The following is a 26,352-nucleotide window of genomic DNA, read 5'->3' as shown; positions in this document are numbered from 1 at the left end:
TTTAAAACAAATCTTTTGTTTCACATCAAATTGTACTAGAAAGAAATTTACATTGTCAACATAATACTTTAAAAAATGCAAACAGGTGAGTTTCAATAATTTGAATATAAAGTAACAAGATAAACACTCAACTCTGCCCAATCTTACTAAAATTATTTTCAGGCACATTTCACACAAAGTCAAAATACAGTATTTGATTTGTGATGACTCTGAAAATAATCACTACAAAAATAATCTTACTTTTGTCATTCTTTTTGCCTCTTTAAGAGGATTTTTCTGTATCAGTTCAGTTCTGCACACTTGCATATATCCACACAATTAAAAAATTTTAATGTTGTCAAAATATGAGGTAGTACCAAAAGAACTAAGAAAAAAAAATCTAAAATGGAAAAACCCTCCTATTATTTTCAATGAAATCTCTCAAATCAGCAATGCCATACCAAAAGAAAAAGAGAGAAAAAAAAGAGACAACCCTTGGCCTTAAACTCACCTGTAAACAAAAAACAAAATATCCACTAACACTCTGTTCTGCAATGACATCTTCCATTGTCCGCAGGGTGGTACCCAAGTAAGAATTCAGAAGCTGGGTAGGAAGCAGTCCAACCGAAGATGCCATCAGATAGTTGGGTAATGAGAGATCAGTAATCTAGAAGAGTAGATTAAAGGGAATGATTCATTACCAAGTAAAATCTCAATTCAACATAAAAAAATGTGTGTATACGTCTAACTAGTGGTATTTCCTTGGGAAGGAGCTGACATCTTTACAACAGTATCCTGAATTTACAAAATGATTATAAAGAGAATACATGCAGAATGTAGAATATTTAGAATGAAATAAAAGTAAATTTTAATATTCTATTATACTACCATCAAAAGATAACATTTGTGACTTTTTCTTTCATGTAAATAAAATCCACACGTAGATAACTTTGTAAAAACAGTTTTGTAAGTCTTCCTCATATCATTAAATATTCTTCAAAAGCATTCTTAAATAGCAGTGTGGTCGCTGGGCTTTGAAGCCAGACAACCCTAGAATGGCATTCTGGTGCTGAGAATTCAATAAGCTACTCTGTCTCTAAATCTCTGTTTTGTTTTGTTTGGAGACAGAATCTCGCTCTGTCGCCCGGGGTTGAGTGTAGTGGTGCGACCTGGGTTCACTGCAACCTCCGCCACCTGGGTTCAAGAAATTTTTCTGCCTCAGCCTCCCAAGTAGCTGGGCCTACAGGCGCACGCCACCACACTGCTACTTCTTTCTTTTTTTTTTTTTTTTTTTTTTGAGACACAGTCTTGCTCTGGAGTGCAGCGGCCCGATTTCAGCTCACTGCAAGCTCCTCCTGAGTAGCTGGGACTACAGGCGCCCGCCACCACGCCCGGCTAATTTTTTGTATTTTTAGTAGAGATGCGGTTTCACCATGTTAGCCAGCGTGGTCTCAATCTCCTAACATTGTGATCCCCCTGCCTCGGCCTCCTAAAGTACTGGGATTACAGGCGTAAGTCACCGCGCCCGGCCCTACTTTTTTGTATTTTAGTAGAGACAGGGTTTCACCGTGTTGCCCAGGCTGGTCTTGAATTCCTGAGCTCAGGCAATTCGCCCACCTCAGTTTCCCAAAGTGCTAACTATCAGTTTTTTCATTTGTAAAATGAAATTCATCACCAGCTTAGATGGCTGTTAGGATCAGAAATATTTCTAAAGTATCTAGGAAATACCTGGCATATGACTGACACTCAAAAAAGGTGAAAATTATCATTATTATGCAATTATACTACCATTGTCTGAATGTAGCACGATTTAACCGCTCCTACTGTAGAATATTTACATTGCTTCATTTTTTGTATATATGGAATTACATTTATTTTTGGCTATTAAAAAATTCTAAAATTATGATAACGTCTTTTGGATATTAACCTCTGTGTTAGGCAACATCTAAAATATTCCTAACGACCTGATCTCCTGGTATTCATGTCCTTGTGTGATCCCTTCCCCTAGAGTGTGGGCTGGACCTCGTGCTTACTTCTAGCAAACAGGCAAGAGCAGAAGTGAGGAGATGTCACTTCCAAAATTAGGTTACAAAAAGAATAGGACTTCCACTTTTTCCTCAAGCAAGTAAGCTGCCATGCTCTAAGTAGTTCCCATGGAGAGACGCACGTGGCAAGGAACTGATGTGTTCAGTCAATAGCTAGCAAAAATAGCCTGGAAAAATAGCCAGTCAATAGCCCAGAAGTGAATCCTGCCCCAGTCAAGCCTTAAGATGACTGCAGCCCTGGCCAAAACCTTGACTGCAGCATTGTGAGGGATCCTGAGTCAGACGCACCCAGCTAGTTGCAGAGGAATCCCTGACCCAGAGAAATTGTGAGACAATAAATGATTGTTTTAAGCTACTAAGTTTTGATCTGATATACAGCAATACATGACATATGTATCTTAACTCTGGTAGGATAGATCACTAGAATTATTGGTTCAAATAGTAAAAAACTTCATTTTCCAAAATGTTCACAATGATTCAACACACCTGTCAGTATGTGATACATGAACGCATCCATTGTCATACTGTTACCAACTGTAAATATTAAATTTTAATCTTTATTTCGATAGGAGTAAAAACGATGTTTCATCATTATTTAATCTGTACTATTTTAACTTATATTGGCACATTTTCTATATACATTTTTTATTCACATTTCCTTATGGGTTTATTTGTTCACATTTGCTCTTTTTTATTGGGATATTAAGTGTTTTTCTTATTTGTAAGAACTATTTATATAGTGAGGGCAACCTGTTGTCTATTATATGTGGCATATAGTTTTTGCTAAAGTGTCCTTTATCTCTTAATTTTATGTTTTGACATACAAATGTTTTTAAATTTTTACATAATAAAATATTATCTATTTTGTCCTCTTATTTTTCCAATGCATTTAGCTTTGGAAAGTGTTTTAAGAGTCTATTGTTGATTTCTACCTATATATTTCTTCTGATTATGTTTTTCTTTTTAGCATTCACCACTTATTCCTTCCGGAATTTACTCAAATTCGAGGTGAGGATATAGCCTGATCCCTCCCCTTTCCCAATAGCCAATTTTCCCAGCATTAGATACTAAATAATCAATAACTTCTCCATTGACTTATTATGTTTACTTTAGTAGAAATAAAAGTTATTTCATATAAAAAGGGCTTATTTGGAGCTCTAAAACTGTCCATTTATATTTAAAATCTTGTATAGAACTAAAACATTGGTGTCTCAAATCTTGTACTGAAACTAAATTGTAATAAAGACTACCAGTTAATACCTGGCAAGGAATTTCCCATTCTATTCAAACTTCTTCATTATGTTTCTTTTAAAAATGGCCATAACTGTTCTCAGCCATATTTATTCTTGCAGATCATTCTATCACTCAAAAAAAAAGAGTAAATTTTATACTGGGATTAAGGCAAATCTGCAAATTAATCTGGATAGACCTGAAATCTCTACCATATTAGGTATTCTTATCCAGAAATTTTTCTATAATTACTCAAAATCTTCTTTTATACCTCTTACTAAAGTTTGGTCACTTTATTCACGTATCCCATGCATTTCTTATTAGTTTATTTCTAAGCATTTCATGTTATTATTGTTACCACTACTATTGATTTTCAAAGTAACTTTTCCACACCCCCATCTGAGTATTACTGGTATATAAGAAAGCTACTGGCCACTTTATTAAACCTTTTTACTAATTTTAAAATCTGATATTTTAAACAGCTATAGGTGACTCTACAACTATTAATACAACCTAATCTAAAAATCATTTCATATTTTCAATAAAACTACATTCAACTCTATTAATAGATAATGAACTGGAGATGTATTACTGCTGATTTGGAAAGAATATTACAGTGACTGGTTGTTAACAATCCACCTTATCGATCACTGACTCAATAACTACTAATGCAAGATGCTCCAAGAGGTGCTTGGAAGAGATAAAAAGACACAGTGCCTACCACTGATGGATTTACACACTGACAAGTAAACATAAACTACCTGAGAAATAGGCAGAATGGGGAGCACTGAGAAGGACTACATGCTGAGCATTAAAGAATAAAGGATGAAAATTAATTGTAGAAGTGGAGGCCAAAGGGTAACTTTTTGGGAAAAGAGGGATTCAAGGCAGACACTGAAAGCCTAGTATGAGTTCGGCAAGCAAAGATAGATAGGATGAGGAAGGCAGGTGTTCCAAGAAGAGAATGAACAAAAGATGAACAGCTGCTTCCAAATTATTTTATTTATTTTTTTATTTTATTTTATTTTATTTTATTTTTTTGAGACAGAATCTCGCTCTGTCGCCCACGCTACAGTGCAATGGCAGGGAAAGTACAGAATGTACTCATAAAGTTGGCAGCACAGCTAGGATTGTCTATAGGGCACACACAAAGAAATCGTGTAAAATAAAGACAGGAAAACTAGATGGGGTGATACATGTTGGGGCCTTAGATAAAAGAGGAAGGAGCCTATACTCAGAGGAAAGGTACCAGGGAGTCTAGTCAAAGAATGATGTGAATGGAGCTAAGCTGAGCAAGGTTCCTTCTTCAATTTAGAGCACTTATAGGAGCAGAGAACTTTCTTTAGAATAAACATGTCAGATATAGAAAGTAAGAACATACGACAAAAATGAATGTTATAAAAATTACATTGCAGTTAATAACAAAACATTCCATATTATGGAAGTTATCTTTAAAATAAATATTTCAGTTCAGAAATTTCAGAATGCAACACTTCTGGCCACAACCTTTACCTTTAAATGTAATGAAGTTTCTCTAAATAGAACACATAATTGACATTCACAGATGACATCAATAATATTCAAATGGGTAATTTAAGAACAGATTTCATAAATCTGAAACAACTCTATCACTCAACTCAACAAGACCATCACCCATGCATAAACTGCATAAATTGAAGTTTATCAAATCTTTCATGACCAAACCTTACCCTTGGGAAAAAGTGTTATTATACATACATATAATTTTAGTTAATAATCGTAAATATTTTTGCTGGAGTGTTCAATGCTTTAACCAATGGAGCAACACAGTAACATACATGTACACAGGTTTTAAACTACTAAGAACTTTATTAAAGATGAACAGCTTCTTCCAAAATATTTTATTTTATTAATTTATTTTGAGACAGAGTCTCGCTCTGTCGCCCAGGCTGGAGTGCAATGGCACGATCTTGTTCTCACTGCAACCTCCGCCTCCCAGGTTCAAGCAATTCTCCTGCCTCAGCCTCCTGAGTAGCTGGATTACAAGCGTGCACCACCACACCTGGCTAATTTTTGTATTTTTAGTAGAGACAGGGTTTCACCATGTTGGTCAGGCTGGTCTTGAACTCCTGCCCTTGTGATCCGCCCACCTCAGCCTCCCAAAGTGCTGGGATTACAGGCGTGAGCCACTGCGCCCGGCCTATTTTTAATACAGCATTTCCTATAAGCAAAAATTTTTCTCAGAATTTCCATCTAGCTCAGTCTTTGACAAACATATTTGGAATACTTGTTTTCAAAAGGAGATGCATCCAGCCTTCTCTCCGCAGTCTTCAAGCATCAAAGTTCTAAAATTTTGTCTCCTTGTTTTACTTTGTAGAAAGACATTAAACATGAGCCTAGATCAATACCATTGGAATTCTTGCCTGCAAGTACCCCAGCATTTTAGCTCAGGATTTGTATTCCAAATCAAAGAACCCCTAGATTTCTCTACCTAGGATATCAATGCTATCTTGCCAGTTAGTTTCTGTGATGAGATACCACAGCGAGAGTTTAAGGGATGGCAAACACCACCTGACTGCTATCCTCTCATGTTTTAAAAACTCTAGAAGCACTATAAAAGTATATATCCTTTATTCCCAGAGGTACATGATGTACTTGAAGATGTGATTCACTTAACATGGGGTTAACATGTAGAACATCATTTCACCACTATACCAAATAGATCCTGAAAACAAAGAAGTATTCCATCTGGGAAGGGAAAAATAAATGAGAGGAAAAAAAAAAACTGTAATTCTGAAGAGCAAGAGCTGATTCACCTCTGAACATGGCATTTTTGGAGCTGACAACAGAGAACCTCCGTCTTTGAGATCTATCACTAGGACATTCACTGAAGCTGGGGCTGTGGTCGGTCCTCTTAGGCAAAGCACCAAGCACAGCTCTCAGGAAACCTGACCCAGCTCTTCTGCTTTCTAAGATTATAGCTGTTTACACAATGGTTTTACCACTTTAATTTAACCCACCAAGAAACTTTGTTTTTACATAGACTATCCTGGCATGGATGTAATAAAGAATATAAAGGTGACCTGTATTCAGAAGACCTCAAATTTTATGTGCAGCTCTGTGAATCTAGCATTCATTTTGGCAAATTATACCTTCCTGTACAGACGTGTTGCTTGGTATTTGGGATGCTGCTTATTAACAAAATTACTGTTAAAATATTATAAATTCCAATTAAAATATATTAAATTACATTATATAGGAAAAAATCATGAATCCCTAAGACTGTTAAGAAAGGATTGGTCAAGAGAAATTAAAATGACCAGTTTGGTCTTTTCATCTAATTAATATTTACTGATAAAGTATTTTACTGTATATATCCCCAAAATACTTCCTACTAATATTTCAGAAAAATTGGGGAAGAGATGGCCGGGCACAGTGAGTGGCTCCGCCTGTAATCCAAGCACTTTGGGAGGCCGAGGCGGGCGGATCACGAGGTCAGGAAATCGAGACCATCCTGGCTAACAGAGTGAAACCCCGTCTCTATTAAAAAATAAAAAAAAAATTAGCCAGGCGTGGTGGCGGTCGCCTGTAGTCCCAGCTACTCGGGAGGCTGAGGCAGGAGAATGGCGTGAACGCAGGAGGCGGAGCTTGCAGTGAGCCGAGATCGCGCCACTGCATTCATAAATGGCAACTATTTTTCACTCTCAGAAAATCAAAAGTTTAAAAATCAGTTTAAAGAAAAACGTTAACTGCATATTCTCTTTCCTTTGCTCCTCAAAATACCTCTTCATCTTTTCTGTGTTCCCAAACTCAGCGGCCATAGCTGGAAACCTCGTCAGTCAGGCACACAGCTAATTCCTCATTTCCCACATCCAATATCTACTACCTCTTGTCAACCGCACCTTCTCTGGGGAAATCTATCCACCGTCTGGGCCTATTCCTAATTTAGTCTCCTCTCCGGCCCTGACACACAGACTACCCCACTCACTACCTATGCTAACTCCTGCAGAAATCTTTTTAAAAAGGGAGAATAATCCTGCTTAAACTCCCTCCTACTGCCATGAGGTTCTTCACAGCACAAAGTGCTTCATGATCTGGCCTCTGAGCATTTCACACATCCTGTCACACTATGTCCCAGTCACATCAAAATTGTCTCAGTTCCTAGAACACTACTTGCTCCCCTTTCCCTCTGGGCCTTTCTACATTGTTCCTTCTGGGGAGTACAACAAGCACATCCTTCTTTCCACTCCATTTACTCCAAAAAGTCCTACACTGTCTTTCACTACTCAGTCATCAATTACTCTAGGAAACCTTCCCAGATGCCACAAGCCTTTTAAGTGCTTTCAAGTGCTCTGACAGAAACTATACTTCCCTGTCCCCTTTGCACTGGAGAACAACTGAAGGTTTTGCCATTTGTTTGCCCCTCAGTCCTTTCCCAAACTATAAATTCTGTGAGGAAAGGGATCTGCCTGTCTTGGTCCTCATTGTGTCCCTAGATCTTAACAAATGCCTACTATATATTAGGTGCTAAATATATGTTTATTGGAAGTTGGATGTATCAACACCAACAATGTTTTATTTATAAACATGGAAACCTAGAGTAGTTGCCAGTTTATAAACAAGTTGGAATGCAAAGTCCATTTTTAATTGGATTTTCAGAAATTAAGAACACTCTGCCAAGCACACAGAAAAAATGTTATAAATGAAAATTAACTTATTTTCAGCAAAACTTACACCATGATTTACCTAGAATGCTATTTCTCCACTGGAATGCTACCACCTCAAGGGAGAGACTTTATTTTATTCACGGCTACACCTCCAGCATTTAAAACAGCAGCAGGCACATGCTAGGCACCTACCAATTATTTACTGAATGAATACTAAAAATATTTCCAGAAACCTCCAAGGTGAACCTAATGTCAAGGCTAAGACCCTCTTGTTAGGGTCTCTCAAGCAACCCTGAGAGTACTGAAAAAAGTCTTGCTACTGGAGAAAAAAAAACAAAACAAACAAAAAAAAAAACACAAGGCCATAGCAGTGCTGAGACCCTACCCTAACAGCTAGAGAGGGCTTCAGAGTAAAGAGATTTCTACTGACAGAAATGGTTAGGTCAATGTCTGTCTACGACACAGAAGCATCTTCATCTATGCAAGCTTCTTCAAGAGTTCACTGTCCCTAAATTAGGAACTGCTTTTAATGGCTCCCAAATATCTTAGGGAGGGGTCACCAATTTATCTGACAATTTGGTTGAACCACCCTTCCACCCTCCCACCCCCATACACACAGAGGTCTTGAATCTTCCCCCAAGGGGGGAAAAATGTGTCTCTTATTGTACATAATTTCTGGAACACAAGTTGAAAAGATTTTCTTCATACAATCTGACATACTATAGGTTTATTGTTTGTACTAAAAAAATGTATCATATGCCTTCTATATATATCTAAGGCCCAGTTCTAAGCAGGAATAAAAAAGATACAAAGATAGAAAACTACAGCTGACTATGCAATCATTAAAAGTCATGTTGCAATACATGTAATGACAAGATGTTCATTACATCAAGTAAAAGAAGTTCACAAAAATCATTAACTCAATATTATATTAAAAATACATATCAATAAAATGCAAAAGAGAAAAATTAACACTAAAATGCTAAGGACTTTTTTCTTTGTACTTGCTATACTTTTCAAAGTTTTTACAATGAATACATATAGACAGAAAAAACAAATATTGTTAAAATATGTTTTAATAACCTCTTTGCTTTTAAACAAATTTTTTTAAATCTAGAAAGGGTTAATAAAACATACTGTATATACATTAATATAACAGGCTAGAGATATAGATTAGTGAATTATAAGCCTACATATGACACAAAAAAACGCAGAAGCTGATGAGATAACTAAAGACACACAAAGAGGGGAAAACAGTTTCAAGGAAATAAAGGTCAGCTGCATTCAGTGGTATTGTGAGGTCTCAGGATGTGTACTGAGATGACATTACACAACTTGGTCATCCTATCTGACCCTTAAGGGCCAGCCTCCAACTCTTTCAAAACACAGACTGCATCTGCCTTTCTATTTTGCCTGAACTGTACCACTGGCAGCAAATCATTACACTTTACTAGTAAGAAGAAATCATCATTACATACACTGATACAGTGACAAGTATTACGACTATCATATCTTTATCTGAATCTATGGCTATATCTACAGCACAGAATAAGAATTTAAGAAAATAAGAAAACATTACAGAATAAGAACTTAAGAAAATGAGAAAATGTTTATTTTTATAACACACACTATCACTAAACTGTTAAAAAATAAAACGTAATGTTACATTGTTGCTCAGAACACTTGTCTTTTTAAAAGCAAACTCTGACCTAATCTATACCCTCTCATTTTGCAAATAAGGAAAACTGGAGGCCAGAATCATTAAATGACTTCACCAGGGCTACAAAGGAGCTAAGACAGAACCAGAAGACCCCACAGCATAAGCCAAGATACTATACTGTATTTGTGGTCTTAGAGTCATTTGCCAAAAACTTTTCTTTAGTTGTAATAAATTTCAGTTCAAATATAAACTAAATTACTAAAAGTAATTTATCTTCTTGATAACTCAATGCAAACTCTAGGAAAACTTGAAAAACAGTTATATCTGCTTAAAGTTATAATGACATCCTTCACTATTATTATTTCAGTCAGTACCAGTTTCACAGCTCCCTGGCTCCCTCCAAAACAAAGAATCTATTTGTTGCTTCAAACCTATGGTGGGCTCACATAAATAACCAAGTAATTGGTGGTTTGGTAACAAACAATTCTATAAAGCAGTTCACTAAGAAGTGAGCCACAGTGATGGGTAAGGTCTTGCACTTTTAAATTTACTAATTTCTATTTTATTTGCATTTTACACACAATACCCATTGATTGCTTTTGTTTAAAAATTTTTTCTGTTAAATAAAAATATAAGATATATGTGAGAAATTAAGGGCCTCTTCCTACAGTTGCAGGGGCTCAGGCTTGGTAGCTGTTTTGTTGCTGTGACTCTAAGGCAGAATAAGTTGGCAAACTTTATCCATGAAGCACCAGATAGTACACAGTTCAGGCTCTGTAGGCAGTAAGGTCTGTAGTAACTAGTCAATTTGCCATTTTGGATTAAAAGGATACACACATAGCACACACATAAGTGAGCACAGCTGTATTCCAATAACACCATTTACAGATGCTGAAATTTGAATTTCATATAATTCTCATGTACATGAAATATTCTTGTGGTATTTTTTCCAACTATTTAAAAATGGAAGAATCATTCTTAGCTTGTATGCCATACAAAATTGGGCTGTGGTTTTCTGACCCCTGCTCTAACATCTGGGATGATACCTAAGTCAACTGTATAGAACCTTCCCCAGTCCTCCATAATGTCCGATATTCAAGGTGCGCTAGGACAAGTATTCTACAACTGGAATCAGGATGTGTCTGGGAAATCCAGCTCTTCTTGGACCAACACTAGTACCCTGAGTAAGTTAATGACTGTAAACATTTACTAACTGTGTAATCTTGGGCAAGTTATTTCACCACTGTGCCTCAACTGCCTCAGCTATATGATGAGGATCATGGCTGAAATGAACAGTAAATAAGTTATGAGTGCATGATTAAACAGTGCCTGGCAATTAGTTAAGTACAATATAGGTATTTGTTAAATTTTTTTTTAAAGTAGCTCAGTTTCAGTATCCTCATTTTGGAATGCAGAGGATGGTGAGAAAGAAATAGCAAATAATGAGCAAACTATCACAGCTCTGCAGCATGTATTATTAAACACATCTCACAACAGAAAGTATGGCTCAAAAGAGTAACTATAACTACTTCAAGATGACACTGTAAATGTTGGAACCAATCTGATTTCAAGTTTCTAGTATGCATGGGAGAAGGGGAAAAAAATGGTTCAGAGGAGATAAGCAAGGGAAAGCGCCTTTCCTTCTTCCATATATTATCCTTTACAATCAGCTCCTGCTTCTAAAATGTGAATACAACTACCTCCACCACTACAAATAATAATAACACTTAACAATTACTGGGAAGTGACTATGAGCCAGACAAAATACTTAATGCCTTCACAGTATCAGCTTTTTTAAGCCTCATAACTCTACTTCATTTTACAGATGAGGAAATGAAGAAGGCCAGATGGCACGGACTAATTCAGGATCATCTATTTCCAAAGCCTGGGCCTCTCATGACCACTACACCTAACTTCTTTGAGGTAAGCCCAGATGAATTTCTCTAATTATGGGCACCAAAAAAAAAAAAAAAAGAGTTTTAACTGGAATTTTTTTTTTTTTTTTTAAAAAGGATGATTTCAAAGATAAGGAGGGATGTAGCAAACACAAGAAATATGCCTAGAAAGGGGGCAGCTATGGTCAGCAGGAGGGGTATGAGGTAGAGAGGGTATATGAGGAGGCAGAATGGAGTTCTAGAAGGCAGAAAGGAAAGTCAGACTAAAACTAACATCAGCCTTAACTAAGCTTTCTTTTCTTTCACATATCCTGGGTGAATTCAGTAAACTGTTCTAGTTGAAAGGACTACTTCTGTAAGCAGGCAGTTCAGGACAATAGGTATAAACAGGACATAACAGACCATATCCAGTGGCTTCACAGCCCACCCTGCTATGGCTATGAGTAAAAACTTTACAGTAAGATGCACCATATCAGCTGATCCTGAGTTCAAACCCTAGCTCACCCACTTGGTAGGTGGGTGACTGAAGAAGTTCCTGGATGGTTGAGCTTCTGTTTCTTTCTCAGTGAAATGGTGACAATAATACCTATTGCAAGAGGCCATTTTTCTTTTTTTTCCCCTTCTTTTTTATTGATCACACAATGCTAAATTCAGAGTTGTCCCTTGTCAAGCTCAGTTTCAACTACATGATTACCTTAAATTATTACCAAGTACAAAATACAACTTCTTAGTCACATACTTAATATGTAACAGACATAATCAAAAGAAAAGCCTACCTTATTGTCAATCAGTAAATACATAATGAGCCCTTACTATTTACCCATGACTATACCCGGCATTAAATATATATTGAAGAAATGAAGAGGTGGTGGGTTGAGACCCTACCATCAGACCATGGTTCAAAGTCTGACTCCACCATTAGTTTAGTACCTTGGTGACCTTGGGTCATAACAACAGAAACGACAAAAGCTAACACGTGTTTGTTAAGCCAGGCTCTGTTGCATGTATTCATCTCATGTAATCTTCTCAATAATCCTATGGAAGTAGGTATCATTACTTTCCTTATTTTACAAATAAGAAATTGAAGCACAGAGAGAATAAACAACTTGCCCAAAGTCACTAGACTCTAAGCAGACAGCAGGAATCCACAGCACCAGCCCTGTGCTCCTAACTAGTAGACACTAGTCTATAATATGTGCATAATCAACTTCTGCAGGGCTGGTTTAAGGATCAGAAATATGTGGAAAGAGCCTAGGATAGTAGTTGGCATGCAGTAGGTGGACAAGAAAAGGCCCAAGGATACATGCTATACTGAAACACAAACTAACAATCAATCTATTCAGGTTCCTTAGCCTAACCTTCTTTCAAAGTTCTGGGATAGTTTATTTATTATTACCCAAGACTGGATCAAAGTTCAAGTTTATATTTCATACTATAGGAGGGTATGAAAAAGAAATTTAAGACTATACCAAACTACTGCTAACACTAAACTTCATCTCTACAGAAAACCGCTTATCTGTTTCCACTGCCTCTACCAAATACCATTATAGTCATTGCTGCTGTTGCTTGGAATCAAGAGGTTTGCAAAAGGCATTTAAAAGAAAAGAAAAAAGGGAAATATTTTAATTTCATCACAAAGAGGTAGATTGGTTAGAATTATTCCTAATTCAAAACAAAATGAGAAAGTTTCCAGAGACTAACAATGATTTACTTTTTGAAACAATGCATCAGAATCACTTAAAATACATCAATTCCTATGGTTTTGAGTGCAATTATCTTTTTACTTCAGTACAGTTTTCTTTAAGTCTAGCTGAAGGGTTGAGTTCCTGGGAATCTACATAAACTCTCGGTAGTTTAGAATAATTGAATTTGGGGAACGCGGTAATCTACTTTTTTAAGTCCTTCACTTTATAAAAGAGAAAAGTGAAGCCAGACAGGGTCAGTAATTTGATCCAAAGTCACAAAGTTTGTAGACCAGATTCCTTTCTTCCAGTAAAATGATCTCTTCACTAGCAGTGTTTCTATCCTAAATCAGTTACATGGAGATGCACACTAGCTATAAAAACCTGGGCAAGCAAAACATATGAATACAAGCACAGAAAAGTCTATAATGGTGCATATATTGAAGAAAAATAAACGCTAATTGAGCAAAAGGTTATCTGTTCTGTTTTATTCACCGCCCTGCGATTTCGAAATGAAGTTCCTCCAAAGAAAGATAAACAGTAGCATTTTCTCCTTTACATCGCATTAAAGCACAATTACTTGAAGAAGAAAAAGCCCATTACAAATATAGGAAACTCCAAAAATCGGAGTCTGCAACTAGCTCCTCCACTGTTTACTGAAACACTTCCTTCGGTCCATGTTGCTAAAAACTTGAATCAAAACCCTGGATGTATTTATGCAAGCAAGAGATAAAGCTAAAAACGTGAAGCTTTCCTCCCTAAATGTTGCCAAAGCTGCTACAAAAGATGACAAGTATTAAAGATGTGCATTTCCATTCATGTCCCTGCATGCCCACTGTTAAGAGGGCTTTTCATTTTTAATTACGTTCCCATCCCGAAAAGGAACATTAGTTTTTTATCTAACAAACTGTCTTTCGAGAATCCGCGTTAGGTATGTTTTATGTGTATGACAGATTTCCCAGGGTGCGATGGAAAGTAATTGTAACTCCTGCCCTCAATGTCACTTCTCTGCTGGTGTTTATCTGATAGAGCGCCCTCCTAGGGCCGCCACAAGACCGCTCAAAAACAGACTTGGAGAGGGATAGGCCAGCGGGACCCTACTTACCGAAAACACTGCATTCTGAAGCCCAAAAGGTATGGGGGTCAGTCTGGCCAGCGCCACCACTTTCAGGCCGCTTCCTCCCTCCACGACGCGAATAACGGCGCTCAGTTTGTCGCTGCTCTGGATCCTGGCGGCCACCCAGGCAGTGAGCAACCGCTTGCAGACCACATGGGCGATGAAGGTGCCGATGAGGACGCCCACCACCATCAGACCCATGCCCAGCACGAAGCCGTACAGGTAGCCAGCGGCCACGTTGAGCACGATGTAGCCCCAGCCGCAGGGGAAGGAGACCACGATGAAGCCCACGACGAAAAGCAGGACCCCTAGCAGCGAGTCAAGGCTCTCCACCCACAGCAGGAGGTGCTGAAGGTAGCGGCGGACCAGGGCCAGGGAAGCGAAGCACAGGGCGGCCAGCACGCAGACCAGCACGAGGCTCCGGCACCAACAGGTGCTGCTGAGGCAGCAGCAGCGCCAGTTTCTCACCTCGGCCACGCCGACCACCACGCCGCCGCCGCCGCTCCCGGGGCAGCCCGCCAAGGCCCCGCCCGGCTCCGGCAGCTCCGAAGCCGCTGGCGGACCGTGGCGTTCCAGATAGGCGCCGAGCAGGGCGCCCGAGGCCGCCGCCGCCGCTGCCGCCGCCGCGCTCGCCCCGCCCCCTCGGGGAAGGCGGTCCGCCAGGCCGTCCCCGCCCGCACCCCGCGGCAGGGCCCAGCGGACAGGCAGCTCTGCAAGGCCCGGGAGGGCCGCGTGCTGCAGCAGCCGGGGCAGCGCCTGGAGCAGGATCCCGCCCGGGCTCCGCATGCCACAGCCCGGCGCGGGCCCTCAGCCGACTAGCCCCTCCGCCGCGGCGCCTGTTAGGCAGCTGCCCTTCATGGCGCCCGGTTCGCCCGGCCTCGACTCCCTGCGTCCGCTCAGGGGGTGGGAGACAGCCCGGACAAGGGCGCCGAATCAGCGGAGGAGCGACGGCCGGGCGGAGTGAGGAAACTCCCGCCCCAGCGCCCACGGAGCCCACTCCGGCGGTGCCCGCCCCTTGTCGGCCAGAGGGGCGGGGCCGCGGGCGCTCGGGGCGGAGCGGGCTGTGTTCTGGCCCCGCCCCCGTGACGCCTGCCCGCCAGGCTGCAGGGGTCGCGGGGCGTCTGCGTGGGCCAGCGGAGGCCCAGGGCTGCTGAGAGCAACTGCTGGGAGGGCAGGAGCTCTGGGGAGGGCGGGGCGACTGGCAGGGGCGCGCTCCCCGACTTCCCACAGGCGCGCGCATGCCTGCGTGTCAGGGCGCGCGCACCCCTTCTCGGACAGAGGCGACCCCAGTCCGTGAGCTGCTTGGATCCTCGCCCGTTCCCTCCTGGTCGTTTCCGCAGTAACCTCTTATCGGAGCGGGCAGCTGTGAGTGGCGCTCACATCCGCCGCTACCCTGTCGAATTGGGGAAAGCGTTCTTGTCCTGTTCTGAGGAGGGTTTGGCTATTGTCCTTGGCCCTATTCTCCCTGTCTCAGACTTACCTCCCAGGTAGCGAGGTCACCCTGTGGGTTTCATATGGCTTGGTCCTTTAGGAGCTGGAAAAATTAGGTATAAAGTCCCCCCACCCCCTTGACAGAACGCCCCTTTTGACTCCAGCGGTCCTTTATCGAGTGCCAGGCATTGGTCTAGGGGCTTTTGAAAGATTCACTGAAGGACATTTCTTAAGGGTTCGCTTTCTCAGAGGGCAGCTTCTCAAACTCATTCGCTGGTTTCTTTTCCTCTTTTTGCCTGTTTAAAGTTAGTGTTCCCCAGGTCCTCTTGCCTTCTTCCTTTTTAGAGTTCCCTGAGTCATCTCATCCAGGCCCACAGCTTTGATCCTGCCGTGCCCCCCATAAGCAGTGACCCCTAAGTCAATGTCTCTGCCCACACTTCCCAGCTTGTGGTCCGGCCTGTGGACACATCCAGACGGAATTCCTGCAGGCAGCTCAAACTCAGCAGAGCTTGGTAGATAGATGATCAACCTGGGCTCTGGTGCAAATCACGTTTAGTAACTGGTCAAACCGTCAGTCCCTGAATCTCATTGTTTCTTTTTAAATTGCAAAATGAAGATAATGGTACAATTTGCTTCGTAAGAGTGTTGTGAGGATTAAACAAAATAGTAAAGTAAGGTGATTAGCACTATGCCTGAAATTAGTCTTCAGTAAATGTTAACCATGTGATTGTATCCCTCATTAAAAGTGTGATCCCCCATAGACCGACTCTTCCTTCTGGGTTTGATATCTCAGTGGATGACCTTCCACCCAGTTGCCTGCCAAATAATGGCTCAGGACACCTTAGGTCCTTGCTGATCAGGCTCCTTCTTGCTCCTCCATGCCATTCCCTTCTATCCACCCTGGTTGGACTGAGTCAGAGTCCCTACTAGATGCCAGGCAAGTGCTGCATCCTTCAACTCCTTTTTCCAAGCCTTGTGACTCACACGGAGGAGCAGCTCTTACTGCTCCCACAGCATTTACCTAAAGTTTTACTTTGGTAAAACAGTATCAAGGAGGGGTGGTGCTAAACCATTCATGGGAACTCCACCTCCATGATCCAATCACCTCCCATCAGGCCTCTCCTCCAACAATGGGGATTACATACAGTTTGACATGAGATTTGGGCAGGGACACAAATCCAAACCATGTCAGTCCTACACTACCTTCCCATCACCATCACCATCACCCTCAATTTGGTCTTTCCTTTCCTTTCCCAGGCTACTTTCCATATGGCCATTATCACGTTTGTCCCATTGTATTGTAATTTTTTGTTTACATCACTGTCTCTCTCTTTAGGCTTTGAGTTTCTTCTGATGGGCCCTTTACTTATTAAATCTAAGGAGCACTGAGCCCTCTTTAAATGTTTATTGAATACACAAATGATTGCCGTTTGTAGGGGGAAAGTGAAGGCAGGAAAACCAGACAAAATTGCATAAGCAAGAAGCTGTCAGGATCCATGAAGTAGGATAATGGTCCTGGTGTTGGTTGAATGGGGATAAGTTTAAAGAGGAGCTGGGCAACTGATTTGTTTTCAGAAGAGAGGGAGGGGTCAAGGATAACACCTGGATTTCTTATTTGAAGTAATAGATAATGGGGCCATTGGCCAAGAAAGCGACTACAAGTCTGTAGGAAAGATAGGGTTCACTCTTGATACATGAGACTTGAGGTGTCTCAAGTCTCATCCAAATGTGCTATTCCAGTAGGTGGTTGAAAATATAGATATGGAATTAAATGGGGCATCTCTCCTAGAAATTTTGACCTGGGTGTATAGGCAGCAATTAAGACCATGGTTATGAATCAGTGCATGGTGATAGGTGTGTCAAATATTTCCTGTCTTGTTTTCCTGCCTTCATTTCCCCCCTACAAACGGCAATCATTTGTGTATTCAACAAACATTTAAAGAGGGCTCATTGCTCCTTAGATTAAATAAGTAATGGGCCCATCTTGAAGAAACGCAAATATTTCCTGTTCTCTTTCAGGAATATTGCAGGATTGCATGCCCTGGCCTCCCTGTGATGGGGTTGAACTACATGACATGTTCTCCCAATTAATTGTGAACATAACATTTAATTGTTGATGCAAGACGTTCCAGAACTCTTTTTCTCTTTGCCATGGCAATCATCAGTGTTCCAGAGAGCATATGCACTATCAGTCTTGGTATTGGAGGGAAGATGATTCAGAACAGAGTCCCAGTCACATCATGAAGGACATGTAAACCTTGGTTGTTTTAAGCCACTGAGATTTGAGTTTTGTTACCAGTGCCGATCTTTGTCATCCTGGCTAATGTGCATAAGAAGAAGAGGTTTAAGGAGGAAAACCTGGGAACACCAATGTGCTTGTTAGACTCTTTTGCTTGTAAGAAAGAGAAACTCAGGAGACTACTTTAATTAAAAGAAGGAGCAGCTGGGCACGGTGGCGCAAGCCTGTAATCCCAGCACTTTGGGAGGCCAAGACAGGCGGATCACGTGGTCAGGAGATCGAGACCATCCTGGCTAACACGGTGAAACCCCGTCTCTACTAAAAAATACAAAAAAAACTAGCCGGGCGAGGTGGCGGGCGCCTGTAGTCCCAGCTACTTGGGAGGCTGAGGCAGGAGAATGGGGTAAACCCGGGAGGCAGAGCTTGCAATGAGCCGAGATTTGGCCACTGCACTCCAGCCTGGGTGACAGAGCGAGACTCTGTCTCAAAAAAAGAAAAAAAAAAAAAAGGAGCAAGTGTTTATATGGGTATATGAGTAGCTATTAGGAGCCCAGGCATAAGCTACTCTCTTATTTCTTTCTCATTATGTCTCTGCTTTTTGCTACCTCTTTAATCTATTCTCATAGTACCAACTGGCTGATTAATCCACTTCTTATCCTCTAGTCTGTATTTCAGAAGAATGTAAGCCAGTTCAGAGTTCTTAGCTGTAAGTCGCTTCATGGGCTGCTAGCCAACCTGAAAATGAGCTGCTCTTGGGTCAGGTGCTCATCCTTCTCTAAACAGTGTCACTCCTACCTGAAACATCATTCAGCTTTCCTGGGTATGGGACCTCTGGGAGGGCAGTGCAAGCTGTAGTGGGATATTTCTACTCTCATCCCACTACAATTTATTTTTCACAGAATTGTGAAAGGTTATATTTTACAGTTGGACATCAGATGTGTCTTAATCTACATCTACCAGCCCACCACAACCAGCCTAAAACCCTTATATTGCATTCAGGAAAGACCCAACTGCCTGCCTGGCCTACAAAGCCCTTTATGATCTAGCCTCTGCCTGACATTCCTACCTCACCTCCTGCCACCCTCCTTCTCACATGTTCCAGCCACCCAGGCCTCCTGTGTCTCCCTTGGATGAGTCAAGCTGGTTTCCTCCTCGGGACATTTGCGCTGTGCCCTTGCCAATCTTTCTTGTTTGAACACGCTGCCCTTGACTCTGAGAAAGCCTGGTCTCCTCCTTCTTGTTCATTTTAAGCTCTCCTGTCATCTCCTCAGAGATGACTTTCCTGATTACCCTCATCTAAAGGACTGCCCTCTCTACATCGGGTTACTGGTATCCCTTATTTTCTTCATAGCACTTATCATCACCTGAAATTGCCTTGTTTATTCCTTTCTGTCTGTCTTCCTTAAGCAGAATGAAATACCATGAAAGTACATATCATTCCTGTCTTGTGAACCCCTGTACTCTGATTCCCTAGAATAGTCCCTGTCACACTAAATATTTTTTAAGTGAAGGAAAGGGCAGTGGGCAGTGTGCTCAAGTGCTGGTTGTTCTCTGGTGTCCTCTACCCAGGTTCAGTGTCTACCCTTCCCTGGCTTGCTGTGTGTCTCAGGAGGTTGGCCTCTAGAGACGGTGTCACTCAGACTCCACTGGGCTCTGGATTTCCAGTTAGGCTTGACCAGTGAGAGGCACCAGCAGAATACTGGAGGATAGTACAAGTGAGAAGTGGTCAGGGTATTTATCACTTCCCAATTGATTTTCACTATGGTTTTGGCAGTGGTTCCATTTTGTGAACAAAGTTCTTATTTACCAAGTTTCCAACTCTTTCCCAGCTCTAGTTATGGTTTTCGAATGCTTTGTCATCCCTTTTAATACTTCCTTGATTAGACTCTATTTACAGTTGCTTTTGTTGCCTGCAGAGACTCTCACTGACACAGCAGGGGCAGGTCAGAGGCTGACAAGCGCAGTACAACCATCACTTGAGTTCATACAACTCACCCATAGCCACACAGAGAAAGTGGTAGAAGCAGATTTCAAATGTAAATTCAGGGAGTATGAGGAGATCTACAGAAACTGTTAGAAGTCCGAGGAAGAGAGAATGTTAAGACGTTAAGATGGAAAGATGGAATGTTAAGATGGCTTGTCAAGTGTGATTGGAGTCCCTTTTTCTTCTGGGTTTGGTGGCCTGCTGTTCTCTGATGCTTATTAAAATCTTTAATTAAAGGGTATTTTAGAGTCCTGGGCTCAAAATTAAAATTTGATTTATTTTGTAATAGGGCTCCAGAAGCCTTTAATTCTCTATTTTATTTTATTTCTAAAAGAAAAAGATTGGGCACTACTAAGATTGGACACTGCTGACCTAAGATAAAGACCCAAGATGAGAGAAGGACCAATGAGTGTCTCTTAGATATTTCTTTTAAAGGTAGCCACTAGGGCCTTAGGGAAAGTACTTTCAGGAATAGGCAAATTGCACCAGTTTGAGAGTGAATGGAAGGTAACTACAAAAGAGTGAGTTTAGATAGCACTTTTAATGATTTTGGATGCAAAGGAAGAAAAGGGTGATAGCTAGAAGGTAATACAGGGTGAGGAAGATGGGGACATTCTAACTGAAGGATTCCAGTGTGTTTATAGATTGAAGTAAAGAAGGCTGGAGAGAAGAGAGCATTTAAGTAAGAGAAGAGAGGAAATGTTATGAAGCCAGGTTGTAAAGGAGATGAAAGAGGATGTGGTTAAGATATTAGGGGAAGAATTAGATGCAGGGGAGAGACAGTGCTTCCTCTGAGATTCAAAGGAAAGATGTAGAGATGAATGCAAATTTTCCACTGCTTATTTCTAATTGTAACAGATTCTGTCATTTCAGGATTTATTTTAATGTAGTTGGGGAGCGGCAGGTAGTTTTTCTCTCCCTTTTAATAGCCTGGGGCTTCATTTCTGTGATTTTTCCTGATCAAAAATGAGAACCAATCTATCTCCTCAGCTCTTCAGGTGTCAATTATACAATAAGCAAATTTTTTCAGGCTGCCTGTTAGAGACTTGCCACTATACTTCTGACTTAGATGTGGTACTTTGTTAGTATCTGTGAGGACTGAAAATGAGATAGAAGAGAAAAATCCAATCAAGCATCAAGTAATCACATTTAAATGGAAAATGGGAAGATACTATAAAAAATGAATTCAATGGTACATCACTCTCCAAACTCTAAATTTGCTATTTTATAATTATGAATTTCCATGTACTGTGCAACATTAGCTTCAGTTAAAGTGCACCCATAACGTTAAATGTGTTTTGATATGTGGTTGTTGAAGCTAACTGTTAAAATTAGTTTGCTGTGATTTATTGTTATTCATGCAAGTGGTTATCAAATACAACTGGAGTCCCCTTTTCTTCTGGGTTTGGTGGCCTGCTGTGTTTTTGCTTTTCTCTGGCTCCCATTAAAATCTTTAATTAAGGGAGATTTTAGAGTTCTGGGCTCAAAATTATAATTTGGTTTATTTTGTAATAGGGCTCCAGAAGGCTTGACTCATTTATTTTATTTTGTTTTTTATTTTTGAGACAGGGTCTTGGTCTCTCACCCTGGCTGGAATGCAGTGGCATGTGCATGACTCACTGCAGCCTCCACCTCCTGGCTTAAGTGATCCTCCCACCTCAGCCTCCTGAGTGGCTGGGACTATAGATGTATGCCACCCCACCTGGCTAATTTTTGTATTTTTTATACAGATGGTGTTATGCCATGTTGCCCAAGCTTCTTTAGAACTCCTGGGCTCAAGCAATACACCTGCCTCGACCTCCCAAAGTGCTGAGTTTCCAGGTGTGAGCCACAGTGGCTAACCAGAAGCTTTGAATTCTTCATGAAACTCTGAAGCACATAAACACATAAGCCAGGTATCCCTCAGTGAATAACTCCTGCAGCAAAAGGAAGTGAAAGTATAAGTGCATTGCATCAAATGGTGGCTTCAGGAGAACAATGCTGTTCTTCAACAGGCTCTTCAGCTAGCAAGGCAAATAGTCTGTAGACCCTTTTTGGTGCATTTTACAGAAGACAAGTGCCTTTTTTTCTGACTTGCTTAAGATCTGTAATTTAAATAAGTACATTTGAACCCTGTATGAAATTGCTCTTCACTGTTAGCAACTAATTCTTCCTGAATGAGGTGTATGCAGCTTATTTCTTCAAGAAGAGTATATTGAGGGTATATACTTTGCTAGACTCTTTTGAGAATATAAAGGTGAATTAAAGGCATTTCCTGCCTTCAGGGAGTACAATCCAATTGTGGAGAAAAGACCAATAACTCCATTACAAAGCCTGTGCGGTGCATGCATCAGAGTGGTGTTGAAAGGTTTAGGATGGCAAGGGAAAGCACAATGACCCCAGATGGGGTGGCCATTTCTAAATAGTGCTCCTAGTTCTATTCCTCAGATGTGTTAACTAGACACTTGAAACTGAAGGTGTCCTTGATACTCTGAGCTAATGGTGAAAATAAGCAATCTTGGACAACTATCCCATGCAAGGTTACAGTTGTAGTGGGAAATGCTGCAATCTCATCCGTCTTGATCTGCTAGCCTCATGTGCACACACTTGCCCATGCTTCACCAAGTATGCACTGCCCTGAGGAATCTCTCCAGTCTCCCTCTCACACTGCTCCTCACTACATATTTGACCCAAAGAAGTGAGTCTTGGTGAAGGCAACATATAAAGATTAGTAGAGAAAGGGGAAGCCCCAACTCATATTAGCTAAGTAATTGTTTAGCTAATTACCACTCCCAGCCAGAAAATGAAAAATTATAGGTTAACTTTGCAGATGTGACTTCCAGTTCAGAAGAGTCAGAATATTTGGTATTTCCAGTTTCCGTTAGTCTCAATTTCATGGGAAATAGTATTTCAGAATTCCAAAAAGAAAACTGTTGTTCATTTATAACAGTGAATGAAAATGCCAAATCTTACTGTTATTATACTTATCATACCATACAGGTTGATATACACACAAAGTACTTCTCAGTCTAGCCACTACACTAATTAACACCATATAGGATATTAAGAAGAAAAACTAGTATAAACTATCCACTTTAAATTTTTGTTTAAAAATGTAAGAAAAAGCAAAATTCAGAATATTCTACTACCAATGAACCTTTGTTTACTAGTATAGAAAATATGATTAGAAACTTATATTGATTACTTTCACAGAATAAATTCATTACTTTTTAGCCACACATACCCAGAATAATGTCTTTCAAGATTTATTAAATATGTATGGTTTTTTAACTCTTCTCATTAATCAAGACTTAAATAAAATCTATGATTGGAGAAAATTTTAAGAATTTGAACTTGAATCTGGATTTACATCAAGATTATTTGTTTCATTTATAAGACATGAGTTAGGGAGGAAAGATCTACTCTGTGGAACTCTAGGCTTAATGTGACTGACCTAATCTTTTTACAACCTTCTCTCCCAAACCTGTGCTCTCAGTTGAAGAGGAAGAAGAGGGGAAACTTCATCTTCAGTTGAAAAAAAGGAGTGAAAAACAAAGCACAGAAAGAGAGGGGCTTGCCTGCTAAGCCAGCAAATAAGCTTTTACTCAAAAATGTCTTGTTGGGCATCTACTGTGATCCCAGCATTTTAAAGGATACTTTGGAGGTGTGCCCTCAAGAATCCATCTTTCAGTGTGAGAAGGCCTAAACAACTCACCACAAAGTGTTAATTACAGTGACAGCACTGTCAGAAGGAATAGCTAAATCTGCCTGGGAGTCAGAGAAGGTTTTGCAGCCATGATGATATTTGAGCTGCGTGTTGAAGGGTAAGTATACAGTTATTTATATCTTACTCATTTCAAAAGGATTTAAGCTGTCTCCGGGTTTTGAGCAGACAGTGGGAGAGTAGAATAGCCTTTCAGGTACAGAAAGTGCCAAAGCACAGAAGTGCGAAAAGGTGCAATGTGCTTGGGAAGTGGCAAGCTGTTCTGAGGACACATGCATAGAATGCACCTCTATGTACTCTGGAGGAAGCCAGGCAAATAATATCAACAAATATGCCATCCTCTAACAGTGGTTTGCAGACTTGAGCATGCATCAAAATTCCCAGGAGAGCTTTTCAAAGAACTGTTTACTGGGCCTCATTCCCAGAGTTTTTAATTCTGCTGGTGTGTGGCCTTGGAAAGCAAGAATTTGCATTTTTCACAAATTCCCAAGTGATACTGGTGCAGCTGGTCTTGGGACCATACTTTAAGAACCATTCAGGGAAGGAAACACTTGGTAGATTATGTCACATGTCCAAGAGACAGAGTAAATAGACTGCAACCCATTTATGGAAAGATGAAATAAACTTGAGAATGTCTAAAGCATAACAAGATTACTTGGAATGATGGCATATGGGGAATAAGAGAAAGGGAAGGAGTCCAGGATGTTAAAATTATGTTCCATAATATAAATGAAATACTATAGTGTTTACGAATTCAAAGAATCTTATTCCACCAACAAACCGTACTGTTGCAGGAAGTCAGGGACCCCAAACGGAGGGACTGGCTAAAGCCGTGGCAGAAGAACATAAATTGTGAAGATTTCATGGACGTTTATCAGTTCCCCAAATTAATACTTTTATAATTTCTTACACCTGTCTTTACTGTAATCTCTGAACATAAATTGTGAAGATTTCATGGACACGTATCACTTCCCCAGTGAATATCCTTGTGATTTCCTATGCCTGTCTTTAATCTCTTAATCCCATCATCTTCTTTGTAAGCTGAGGAGGATGAATGTCGCCTCAGGACCCTGTGATTGTATCAACTGCAGAAATTGTTTGTAGAGCATGTGTGTTTGAACAATGTGAAATCTGGGCATCTTAAAAAAGAACAGGATAACAGCGATGTTCAGGGAACAAGAGAGGTAACTTTGAACTGGCTGCCAGTGAGCCAGAAAGAACAGAGCTATATTGCTCCTCTTTCATAAGCAAATTGGAGAAATATCGCTGAATTCTTTTTCTCAGCAAGGAACATCCCTGAGAAAGAGAATGCACCCTGAAGGTAGGCTTATAGACGGCCCCTTTTTAAGGCGTCCCGTCTTTTCTAGTCGAAGCCGAAGGGATGAAATAAGCTCCGGTCTCCTATAGTGCTCCCAGGCTTATCAGGTGGACAGAAATTCCCACCTAATAAATTTTGGTCAGACAAGTTATCTGCTCTCAAACCCTGTTTCCTGATAAGATGTTATCAATGACAATGCGTGCCCGAGGCTTCATTAGCAATTTTAATTTCACCTCATCCGGTGGTCCTGTGATCTCGCCCTGCCTCCATTTGCTTTGTGATATTTTATTACCTTGTGAAGTATGTGATCTCTGTGACCCACACCCTATTCGTGCACTCCCTCCCCTTTTGAAAATCACTAATAAAACCTTGCTGGTTTTACGGCTCGGAGAACATCATGGATCCTGCCGACATGTGATGTCTCCCCCGGACACCCAGCTTTAAATTTCTCTCTCGTGCTCTTTCCCTTTATTTCTCAACCCAGTCAAGACACTTGGGAAATAGAAAAGAACCCATGTTAAAATTGGGGGCGGGTTCTCCCGATACCATACAAAGTTTTAGATCATTTTCTTGCCAGTGTCATGAGTTAGGTCTTTACAGCTAGATAAAGAGATGGCCCAGTCATGGTCATTCAGCAGTCATACCTCAAAAATGTGTAACATGAAGTCCACTCAGATAGGAGCAAACCTTCCTAAGGAATCTTCTAGGGGTGCTGAACCCACTTCCAGTGGTTGCAGTACTCATTGCACCCACTCTTAGTATCAGAACCTTGGCTGTAAGTCACTTGTGGTGTTTCAGCAAAAGAAACTTAACAAAGGCCGGGCGCGGTGGCTCAAGCCTGTAATCCCAGCACTTTGGGAGGCCGAGGCGGGCGGATCACGAGGTCAGGAGATCGAGACCATCCTGGCTAACACGGTGAAACCCCGTCTCTACTAAAAATACAAAAAGAAATTAGCCGGGCGCGGTGGCGGGCGCCTGTAGTCCCAGCTACTCCGGAGGCTGAGGCAGGAGAATGGCGTGAACCCGGGAGGCGGAGCTTGCAGTGAGCCGAGATCGCGCCACTGCACTCCAGTCTGGGCGACAGAGCAAGACTCTGTCTCAAAAAAAAAAAAAAAAAAAAAAAAAAAAAAAAAAAAAAGAAACTTAACAGAGTAGACAGACAACCTACAAAATAGGAGAAAATATTTGCAAACTATGCATCTGACAAATGTCTAATATCCAGGATCCGTATGGAACTTAAACAAATTTTCGAGCAAAAACTAAACACCACCATTAAATAATAAGCAATGGCCATGAACACTTCTCAAAAAAAGACATACATGTGGCCAAAAAGCATATGAAGAAATGTTCACTATTATTAATCACTAGAGAAATGGTAATCAAAACCACAATGGGATACCATCTCACATCAATTAGAATGGCC

General features: G+C 40.7%; 1 protein-coding gene across 7 annotated transcripts in view; it reads right to left on the bottom strand.

Annotated features, from left to right (window-relative positions):
* The window catches only part of LOC105497277 (transmembrane protein 64), a 52,630-nt gene extending 37,417 nt beyond the window's left edge, over positions 1-15,213 (bottom strand). For 4 of the 7 annotated variants that reach the window (XM_011768288.3, XM_011768286.3, XM_011768287.3 and 1 more), the window contains exons 1-2: positions 14,243-15,174; positions 491-646 (exon numbers count right to left, since the gene is read on the bottom strand). In XM_011768288.3, coding sequence (XP_011766590.1) covers positions 491-646; positions 14,243-15,040 — 954 coding nt within the window. In that variant the 5' untranslated portion in view covers positions 15,041-15,174. Of the gene's footprint in view, positions 1-490; positions 647-14,242 lie in introns of all 7 variants that reach the window. The other 3 variants (XM_071068017.1, XM_071068019.1, XM_011768289.3) reach the window with 2 other exon arrangements.
* Between the last annotated feature and the right edge of the window lie 11,139 nt (positions 15,214-26,352).

Source organism: Macaca nemestrina, chromosome 8, assembly GCF_043159975.1.
Source record: "Macaca nemestrina isolate mMacNem1 chromosome 8, mMacNem.hap1, whole genome shotgun sequence".
Lineage (NCBI taxonomy): Eukaryota > Metazoa > Chordata > Mammalia > Primates > Cercopithecidae > Macaca > Macaca nemestrina.
Note: the sequence above shows the minus strand (reverse complement) of the source record. Positions and strands in the feature narration are given on the sequence as shown.